At 47.5% G+C, this 10,910-nt stretch overlaps 1 protein-coding gene across 2 annotated transcripts in view; it reads right to left on the bottom strand.

The window, feature by feature from the left end:
- Positions 1-1,713: 1,713 nt before the first annotated feature.
- Positions 1,714-10,910, bottom strand: part of Ppm1l (protein phosphatase, Mg2+/Mn2+ dependent 1L) — a 207,390-nt gene continuing 198,193 nt past the window's right edge. For both annotated transcript variants that reach the window (XM_075951051.1, XM_075951052.1), the window contains exons 3-4: positions 8,284-8,445; positions 1,714-6,094 (exon numbers count right to left, since the gene is read on the bottom strand). In XM_075951051.1, the coding sequence (XP_075807166.1) occupies positions 5,748-6,094; positions 8,284-8,445 (509 nt within the window). In that variant the 3' untranslated portion in view covers positions 1,714-5,747. The remainder of the gene's footprint in view (positions 6,095-8,283; positions 8,446-10,910) is intronic.

Genomic DNA, 10,910 nt, shown 5'->3' with positions numbered 1-10,910 from the left:
TTGTTCAAAGTATAAAACTTAAAATCATATGTTTAGAACTTGCAATGTGCAATGCTAAGAGACCATTTATGTTATTATTGTTTAAAAAAAATCTGTCATTTAGTGTTTGTTTGCATTCGAAGTTAAGTAATTGTACTCCTGACATATGCTAGCTTTCCAAATGACAAAATCGCCATCTACATAGTCAGTTGTCTTTTGGGGCATGAGATCATTACAGTTTAGTCTCTTGAGATCAGAAATAGAAAAAGCACACGGCACAGTTCTCATTCCTCCCTGTCCTCACTTCTCCCACGCCCCAGCGCTCCTTCCCTGGACCACGGCTTCTCCCTTTGCTTCTTCATGAACACACTTTAAATTACAAATGAGCTAATTAAGTTGTCTGAAGGATGCATGCCCTCCCATTCAACATCAGGATTGTCTGGAGTGTTGTGAGAACGTGTGACTGATAAAAGTTCCTCATGGGCTGAGATGCTGAGAGGAACTGGTAGATTTTCTTGCCCCTCCTCAAAACCTGCTAGCCCCAAGCTGCTACCAGAACCATTAAATATTCTGCTTGTGCTGGTTGCCGGTCTTTGGAGGCTTTCAAAATTCATTTCAGTGTGACAAATGTGTAAGGATTTTATGGTTAGACAATACTAAGACTTGGGGAACAAATGGGAATATAGCCCTAAATGTGGTCTGTTGCTCTGCTTCATGCTGGTTTCCTGATGTAATTCTGAACAGCAGAAATGCCCCTGATGACTTGTCAAAATGAATAGCACATGCTCTTCTCACTGACATTAACTCAGATTCTACCGTGTAGTTATTACCAGATGCATGAAATGATTACAACACCTGGCTTAACATATGTAGCTTAGCAGTGGTAAATCAAACAGATAATGGACAAAGCCCCAGTGTTACTAAGAATCTGCCAAAGCTTCTGTATTAGGGAACATTTCTTTTTTTTTCTTTTTTCTTTCTTTCTTTTTTTTTTTTTTTTGGTTTTTCGAGACAGGGTTTCTCTGTGGCTTTGGAGCCTGTCCTGAAACTAGCTCTGTAGACCAGGCTGGTCTCTAACTCACAGAGATCCGCCTGCCTCTGCCTCCCGAGTGCTGGGATTAAAGGCGTGCGCCACCATCGCCCGGCTTAGGGAACATTTCGAAACGTAACTATGGACCTCACTATACCAACTGGCCCTTGCCCTTTGCAATCTGCAACCTAGCCTAAGGGATGCTATTTTTAGTTTTAACTATTTTATATTGTATAGGTGGTATATCCCCCAAAATGTTGGATGCAATTTTAAGTTAGTGACTTTACCCCAGATTTACCGCTTCTGTTTCACCCCTTGTTTTGGGGTTACCTGCCACAGCTTCCAAAGCAAACTGACCAGGCTGAGGATAACGGCTGGGGAAATATGGCCAAGGCTTATAAGCTGCCAGACTTGACAGGGGCGTGTGTATTGTGTGTGTGTGTGAGATGTGAAAGACAGGATATGAATTTCAGGATGCATGAGCTCTGAGTTGCAAATGATTTCATGAAATCTGTAGTGAACAGGGGGAAGATAGTATGTGCTAAAATTAGCAGCTGACATTTCTACTATATATTTAAAAATAAACTATCAAAAGTGATTAAAATCAAGTATGTACTTGTCCCATTATATATATGTGTGTGTATATACATATATATGTGTATATGTGTGTATATATATGTATACTATCTATACACACACATATATACTATCAACGATGAGAGAAGAATATTTTGGTTTAATCTGGAAAGCAAAGACAGCTACAGAGGAACAACCGAAGGCCGTGGTAGCACAGCTGAGAACTGCGCCGCCAGGCAAGGCCCCCGCTTCCTACGCACAGGAGGGAGGCCACATCTAGTTTCAGGTATGGCTGCTGGGCTCCCACCGTCAACGGGAGACTCTTGTGGTCATATTAGACCCCAGCAGCCAGTGCTGCTTCTGTCCTTAGCCAGGCTCGCAGGTGGAAGACTTTGCTGTGGCTTACACACTGTACTGTCACTCATCCCAAAGTGGTGGTTAGGAGCCCGTTGAGATGTCAGGAGGGCTAGAGTTTTCTGGGATCGAGTTCACTGGGGAAACAAGAAGCTCACAGACACTGTATTAGGGCTTTGTATGAATTTTCTCCTCTCCTGTATGGCATTTAGCTTAGTCATGAGTTTATTTTAGACTATGAAGACTCCTGTGACAATGAAACCATGTATTTGGAAAAACATTTCTAGAATATGTGTTCTCCTGTATTGAGGGCCATTAGGCTCCTCTGTTCCTGCAAGGTGCATCCAGCTAGCCCAAAGGCCTCCATAAAAATGATTTAGCCAGAAGCAGCTCACATTTTACACTTTGCAGCCTCCATGGGGGTGGGTGGAAGCATGAGACCGGTGTCTTTTCCAGAGCTAAACGGGGATGCTGCTGTGACAGACCCAGGCAGTTCTGGGTGACTACTCTGGGAAGATTATGTAACAGTGGGCCAAAGGAGGGAAAAGCATTTCTGAAGTCAAGAAGAAGATGAAGAGAAACAACAAAAACACAGGAGAGACAGGTGAACCTGGCAAAGGAAAGAGGGGTCACACCTTTGGCGAGTCCTTCGTGCATTTCCAGATACTCTAGGCAACAGTGGAGCCGGTTCCCTGGAGCCACTTCAGAGAGGGTCAGAGCAGCAACACCAGCACCCCCGTGCAGAATGTCCAAATCGCTACACTTGTGTGCCACAAAGCATGCCTGAGATACCTAGCCTGCAGATGCTCTATGCTGGAACCTTCTCTTGGCAACGTTCTTGACACACACCAGATTCAAGAGACCAGTCCCTCCGGGTCACAGCAAGGAACAGAAGTTAACACTGGCCACTGGGAGTGAGCACATACAGTCACGTGGTACGTCAGTGATCCAGATTGGCTGGGGCAAGTTGGTCACATTATAAAAAAAATACAGATCCTGGGGACGAGCTTTGGGTTGTTCTAGGTTAGTATAGTTTATTTATATGATTAGGTAACTGCAAATGCAGTGAATCGTTAAAAACCCTTCCCTGCCCTCCCTCCCTCCCCCTCCCCACCTGAAGAGCACAAATTGCCAGGGAAGCAGCAGCAGAGTGGTTAGCGGGGCCTGGGACCGGCATCAGCTGTATTTCTGAAACACTGTAAAACCCTCCCGAGATTTGGCACCGTGGGGACGATTGGCAATTTGAACTCAGGCTGGGCAGGGAGTCCGGGCAGCCTTGGGGGATGATCCCCAAGCTTTGGCAGTGCTGTTGATGGAAGCCTCACAAGTTCTCCCTCAGATCCATTTCTCCTGCAGCTAGATCCACCCTGCCAGAGCGCTGGAGGACGGGGGTGGCCAGTGTGCCCAGCCACAACCAACTGCAGACTCCCCACAGCTGGACCCAGGTCAGAAGGAGCATTCCAGGAGGACACGGGGAAGGGCAAGGGTACTCTGGTTTATATGTAACTATTCATCAAACCGCTACTATCCTGCTTAGCATTTCTATCTTTAAAAAAGTCTACAAGCCATGGGGGACGGGAAGAGGCAAGAAAGGAATATGAAATTTATATATATGATATATACATATCATATATATACTCTATTTGGTTGCAGTTAGAAATAAGTTATGTCTTCAGAGCAAAATTCACAAGCTGTCCATAGCCTCAAGTAGAAGGTTTTATAACTAGTGCAGGCAGCACCGCCCGCGTGCTCAAGGAATACCAGTGGGCTAATTTGGTATCTTCCCTTTTTTCTTCTTCACCAAAACATTATTTCATTTTTTCTTTACAATAAATGTTTCTCAAATTATTTTTCCTCTTGTTTTATATACTTTTGTGTTAAGCGAATACAAAATCAAAAGAAGAAGTTGCCCAATGGACTGTCAAATCTGGAGTTTTAGAAGAGGCGTTGTGGGGACTCTAGAGCATCCTAAATCAAAAAGTGTATCTCCATCACTTGAACCCACATCCGTTTCCTCTCGTTACCCTTGACCCAGAATATACATCCATGTGTCCGTGTCGCCACAGGCCAGTGCACTCATGGAACATGAGAGAATGTACTTTGCACTAAAACATTCTGAAAAGCAGTAACTAAGACCCTAATTCCAATGTTGAAAACACAGGATACAAAAGTAAGCAAAGTCCCTGGGAAACCATAATTAATTCTCAATGCAGTCAAAGAAAAGCAAGTTCCTGGAGGAGTCGAGACAGTCTGCAGTCCCGGAGTCCCAGGTACCTTTTGTCCTCTGGGCTCTGGGCAAGCTCTGCAGCTGAAGGACAGGGCTGGGCAGCGGGGCAGGGATGGCTAATGGGTGGGCCTTGAGAGGCCACGCTGACAACACCCACCCTGAGAAAGAAAACCAGGCGGGCTCCGGGCGTGGGTCTACAGTGAAAATCGTGGTTGTTTGGGGCTGGTTCATTCAGTCAAGAAGGACAGCCTACTGTGTTCTGTCAAACTTATAAAGCGCAGAGATCGGGGAAACCCCCACAGCTTTGGTGTTAGGAAGGGCAGAGCAGCAACCCAGGCCCCCAGATAACCGTGCTGCACATCTCTTGGGGCTCTTGCTTGCATTCCCAGCCAGCTCTGCTGCCACACACACAGGGCCCCCAGGAGCCAGTCTGCTATTTTCCCTCCAGGCTATCGCAGTCCGTTGGTGTTTGCCTGGGGAACGCTACTGGGTATGGACAGAGATTTGCAGCAAAAGATGAAAGGCCTTTCTCTTGCCCAAAAGCATGTCTCAGTGGTTTGCCACCAAATACCAATTTGGGGTGGCTGGGAACAGCACTTGGGCGATTCTAGGCTGCTGTTTCTCCCAACACTGTTGGAAAGACATGAAAGCTCGGGAAGGCTGTGCGGAAAAGCAGAAGCTGGTGAGGGTGGAGTGGAGATTCCCAGGGCTCATGCCTGCCTCTCCAATGTGGATAGTGCATCTCCACGGGGGGCACTGAGACTGATCCCAGCCTTATTCCTCACTGGGGATGGACGGTCACCCTGCGCTGTCATGTGCTCGTCACCCGGTTTCATTCCTTTCTGTGGGTTCTTGGTGAAGTCAGCGGCTGTCCTTGACGCACTGTGAGGTGTGGGCAAATGGGAAAGCTGTGCTCCGTGGGTGAGGCACAGGGCTGGTTAACTGTATCAGGAGTCTCCTACACTAATGAAGGAAGGGGTGGGGAAGGGGTGCTGTCTGGGGTGCAGGAAGCTGCCACTGACTCCCCATCCTCTCTGCGTCCCTCAGTCTCCAAGAGCAGGCAACAAATAATAAAGTGTTGTGAGTCTCCTCCACAGGCTGCTGGAGTACTGAAATCACAAGCTCAGAAGGGGAAAGTGTTTCTGCTAGGCGGAGGGTACCACCACCATATCGTCAGGAGATGCCCTGGCATGGTGCCTGCAGCTATAGGCCTGCCCTGCCCACGGGTGCTGAGAGGACACCAAGGAAGCTGAAGGACCACGGAAAAGATCATGAAAAGCACATTAAAGGGAATACATGGCCTATCTTCCTTTTGCCTCATATCTGGGGGTCGAGGGCTACTTATAGATGCATTTCAAACACTGGTGAGAAGGGCTGGGGGGACACAGACTCTTTCCAGCCCCTCCACAGTGTCAGCCAGGGGACTCCCTGCTCACCACCTGGTAGGGATTCGAAGTCGCCAGGGAAGGGGCTCTTTGTTGGGACACATGATCCTAATTATAAATCCCACACCTTTTCCTACATTAAGAGAACAGTATGTCGAGAGTCCTCTGGTCTAGGGCAGCTGAGAGCCTGTGGGGCTCACTGCTCTTCCGTTTTGCTACTATTCCTGAACTTCACCACCATGACTGTGATGTTGTCGGGGCAGCCCCTGTAGAAGGACTGCAGGACAATGCTCTTGGCCCCGAAGTGCGGTTCATCCAAGCGCTCCTTGATGAATCGGACTGCCTCCTCGTTGCTGAAAGCATCCCACAGACCGTCTGATGCCAAGATCATAAACTCAGGCTGCAGCTTGTCCAGGTCGAAGGTCAGGATATCTGGGTCTGGGATGACCACGTTGAGATTTTTCAGCGGATAATCTCCCAGGGATCGAGACATGGCTAGGATTCCCTGGACCCTCCAGGAGCCATTGAAACTGATGAATCCACCTGGAAGGACAAAGCGCGTGAGCCGGTTAGCTTGCCCAGCCAATACCGCTCACACTTGGTAAAGTCTGGGTGGGCGTACCATAAGCTGGTCTGCTACATGTGGGCGGAGCCACGGGAGGTGCGCCTCCTTCCCCTTTGCCAAAGGCAACAGCATTTCACAGGACCTGGGATGGACCTGCATGCTCTCATCCTTGGCGCCGCTAATGCTGGCAAGAATGCTGAGGGGAGAGCATGGGTGAGGACGGAGCATCAGCTTTAACAACACACCAGGGCCACTCAGTGATTGACAGCAGGTAGCCGCAGCATGGGGATTCGAGGAGAGGGGCAGAGAAATGCCAAAAAGCAAGTGGACAGGCAGGGAGACATCTCTGAAACAATCCGTGAGCCCACTCTCGGATGCACTGATGTGGGTCCCAAGCAGAACTGGGGTTAAGTAAAATCACATTTTAGGCATATTCAGTGACACCCCCCCCCATGAGAAAGGCTCCCCTCTCGATGCTTCATCTTCTGAGCTGCCGAATGAGTATAATGTTCATCTTGTGGTATAGTGAGACCGGAAAAAGTTATTCTGTACAGATCCCGCAGCCCGGTGCCCGCCAGCACATTCACTCAATGTTATCTATCTATCTATCTATCTATCTATCTATCTATCTATCTATCTATCTATCTATCTATCTATCCTGCCCCCTTCCTTTTTTCCTTTGAGAGGGGACTAGAGTCTCTTAGAGTGCAAGTTAGTCTTGAACTCACTGTATGGCTGAGGCTGGCCTGAATTTCCTATCCCTCTGTCTCTGTCCCTCAAGCACTAGGATCTTTAAAGATGTGCACCACTACCCGTGGCTTCTACGTTGCTTTCTTTAAAGGAGCTAGAACTTTGTTCCTTGACAAAGTTCTATCTGTCAGATATTTATTCAATATTTACACTATAGAAGGGGATTTTTTTTTCAGGATGTGAAAATTATGCAAGACCTAGATTTTTCTTTTGAAAACCTGGAGGAGAGAGAAGCCACGTTTGTTAGAAGTCACTGGCATCCAGTGGTACTCTTCCAGGACTGGTTAGTGTCCGCTACCCACTGAAGCAAGGGAGAATGGAGGAAGGACTTCTTCGTGGAGTGACATCACAGAGCAGCCGTAAAGGAACAGTGGGCAGTGTAGGGGACAGTTCCAGCCAGCTTGGTGCAGTGGTCAGGGGCAAGGGCTCTGGAGTTAGTCATGGTTTTCATTCCAGCCTCGTCACTCGCTAGCTGTGCGGCTGTGAACATAAGTCTCCGAGGCTCCAGTTTACTGGCTATGAAGTGATTCTAACATTACCATCTTCCCAGAATGTATACAAACATATGTGGTGTATCAGGCTCGGCTCTTAGCACGGGGAGCACCATGAAAGGCAGCTGATACTGACGCCATCAGTGACACAGCAGAGACAGAAAGGCCAACATATATAACATCTGATCCAGACTGGCTGCAGCTTTTTGGCATGCTAAGCATGAGGAACAGAGATGGCCTGACGGCTAGGGCCATAATAAACTCCAATCAAGATGATAAAAGTCACCGCCCTCCCTTAAACTGTCCTAGGGCAACGGAGTCAGAGGTGCACAGCTAGTCAGAATATGAGACTGCAGAGGGCTCAGCCCTAACTGGGACCTCTGGAGCATGTCCCCTCATCGAGGCAGAGCGGGCAGAAGGGGTCTAAGAGCCAGAGATGGTGGACGACGTCATGGGAGCTATTTCTTTGTGTTTGTGCGCTTGTGTGGTTTTGCACACAGTGGGATAGCTGCGTATATGAACTCACAAGAGTTGTGACAAAACGCACAAGTGGAAGCTCAGGTCAGACGGTTCGAGTGTGGAGGTGAGAGCCCCACCACTGCCTGAGAAGCCACTGGCAACTGAGAGCTGTGGGAAGGGAGTGAGCCGGCTTCTGTCAGGGTGCGGCCCTCGGTAGTCAGACCATGGTCCCAGCGGATGACCTCACAAATGGGACTTTCGACAGGGAAGGGCTGTCTTTGGCCATTCAGAGTGGCAAATGAAGTCCTCCTCAATGAATAAGAAATGTACAGTATAGGAATATAAACAAGGTGACAGTCAGGTCATATTGACCCCGTGTGCTCCTGGGAAAGTGTGTTCCCTCTCCAGTGAGAACCTAGACCACCAGACACCGTGGCAGCCTCCCTCCAGGGGGCTCACAAACTCACCAGCTCTCTTTATCCTCTTCCTCTCCTTCAGCTGGTAAGGCTTGTGGTCATGTGACAAGGGAATGGCGTTCCCGTCCTTGTCGCACAAGACTCCTCGAGAATCACCAACATTGGCCACGGTGAGGTCTTTATCTGACAGTAGAGCAATCAAACACGTTGTGCCTGCAAGACAGAAGAGAGAGGGGGTGTGAGCAGGGGAGTGGCTGATGTTCCCTTGCGTCTCCTGGTCACCAGACCCTTCCATCGTTAAAGCATCTCTCGCTAGGAGGGAGTTTGACTTCAGCTACTCCGGGAATGAGCACGGTTCGCTTCAATATCATTGATCAAATCTGACAGTTCATTTTCTGAGCCACGCTTCACCGTCATTAAACAGGCTAGAAGAACAGTATCATTGTCCTAAATCACTTTGTTTCTGCCACTCTTAATTTAAAAACACCACATTTAAAAGGATTAGAGGAGAATCACAATCAGTTTGAAGCCCTAGACAATTGGTACATGTTGTTGTCTTCTCATAGGCGCTCAGTCTCTGAGAGGTTCTAGTGACGAGCGTGAAGCTGGAGACGCTGGGGATGGGTGTGGGGTGTGTGTGGGGGGGTGGGCTCCTGAGGTAGAGGCGATGTCAACAACCATATCTGTGACAGAACTAGCGGTGTCAGGGAAGGTCAAGCCTGAATATAGAAAGTCTGAGGTGGTCAGAGCGCCAGCTTGTCTGAAGCCCACATAAGACACACCAAGCCGAACTCTCCCCAGTTCCTTTCGAAATGAAAAAGAATAAAGCAAAGAGAATTGCGTGTGCAGTCTTTTGCCTCTTCCTCCCAGCCTGTTCCCTGCCTGTCATTGTCACCGCTCACACTCAGTCCTCAAATCGATGACTCTTTTCCTCATTGAAAAGCACTCCCCGGTCGTCCCTAACAGTTCCTTCCCCATTAAGAAAGTCAGAGTCCCTAATGAAAACGTAAACCGCATCTAAACAACATTTTAGTTTTTGCAGAGCTACAACTAGAGGGAGGACTCCATTCTTAAGCAGGAAGAACAAATTCAGGTTGAGCAGGGGCGTAGTTATAATCACTGGCACATTCAATTATGATTGTTTGGCATTCTGCTCTTTTTAGGTTAAAGAATGGTTGAGTGGGACTGGAGATGGTGGGACATGCAGACGGGTGCCCGTGCCTACCACAGCTCCTGTGTGCAGGTCAGAAGGTAACTTAACCCCAAACGGCTCAAAGACCTCAGCGTAAAACCAGATACGTTGAGTCTGACAGAAGAGAAAATGGAGATGGCCTTGAACCCATTGGCACAGGAAAAGACTTTCTCAACAGGACATCATTAGCACAGGCCCTACGATCAACAATTAATAAATGGGACCACATGAAACTGAAAGCTTCTGCATGGCAAAGGATGCCACCACTCTGACAAAACAGCAGCCTACAGAATGGGAAAAGATTTTTACCAACTACAGATCTGGTAGATAACTAATATATAAAAAAATAAAGATCTCAAAAAACTAGATACCAAGAAAGCAAATAACCCAATTTAGAAATGGGATATAGATCTAAATGGAGATTCCTCAGAAAAGGAAACCTTAATGACTGGGAAACACTTAAATGTTCAGCATCTCTCTTTGTTAGGGATAGAGATACGATGCCTGTGATGAAACACCATGACCTAAAGCAATTCGGGAAGGAAGGGGTTTATTTGGCTTCTGCTTCCGTATCATTGTTCATCATAGAAGAAAGTCATGACCGGAACTCAAACAGGATAGGAATCTGGAGGCAGGAGCTGATGCAGAGGCCATGGAGGAGTGCTGCTTGCTGGCTTGCTCAGCCAGCTTTCTTATAGAACCCATGACCACCAGCTTGCGATGGCATCACAATGGACTGGGCCCTCTCAATCACTATTGCAAGAGCGCCCTACAGGGTGGCCTACAGTCCAATCTTATGAGGCGTTTTCTCAATTGCAGTTCCCTCCTCTCAGATGACTTGAGTTCGGGTCAAGCTGACATAAACTATGCAGCATAGCATCCTTAGCCATCAGGAAAACGCAAATCAAAACGATTTTGAGATTTCATCTTACACCTGTCAGAATGGCCGAGATCAATAAAAGAAGTAACAGTTTATGCTCGCTAGGATGTGGAGTAAATGGAACACTCATCCGTTGCTGGTGGGAGCGCAAATTTGTACAGCCACTGTGGAAAATGGTGGCAGTTCCTCTGGAAAATGAGAATCGATCTACTTCAAGATCCAGCTATACCACTCTCGGGCATACACCCAAAGAATACTCTATTCTACCACAGAGATACTTGCTCAGCCATGCTCATTGCTGCTCTGTCTATAACAACCAGACTTTAGCATCAACCTAGATGACCCTCAACAGATAATGGATAAAGAAAATGTGGTACATTTACATAATAGACTATTACTCAGCCATTAAAAAAAATGAAATACTGAAATTCAGTAAATGGATAGAACATCTAGAAAAAAACCTAGGTGAGGTGATCCTAACCCAGAAAGATGAATATGGTATGAATTCACTTATATGTGGATATTAGCAGTTAAGTCTATGATGACTGTAAAATACAATGTCAGCTCTATGCCTGTTGGTATGCGAGCCAGGAACTGGGCTGAGAG

This window comes from Microtus pennsylvanicus, chromosome 16 (genome assembly GCF_037038515.1).
Source record: "Microtus pennsylvanicus isolate mMicPen1 chromosome 16, mMicPen1.hap1, whole genome shotgun sequence".
Lineage (NCBI taxonomy): Eukaryota > Metazoa > Chordata > Mammalia > Rodentia > Cricetidae > Microtus > Microtus pennsylvanicus.
This window is presented reverse-complemented; position numbering and strand designations above follow the sequence as displayed.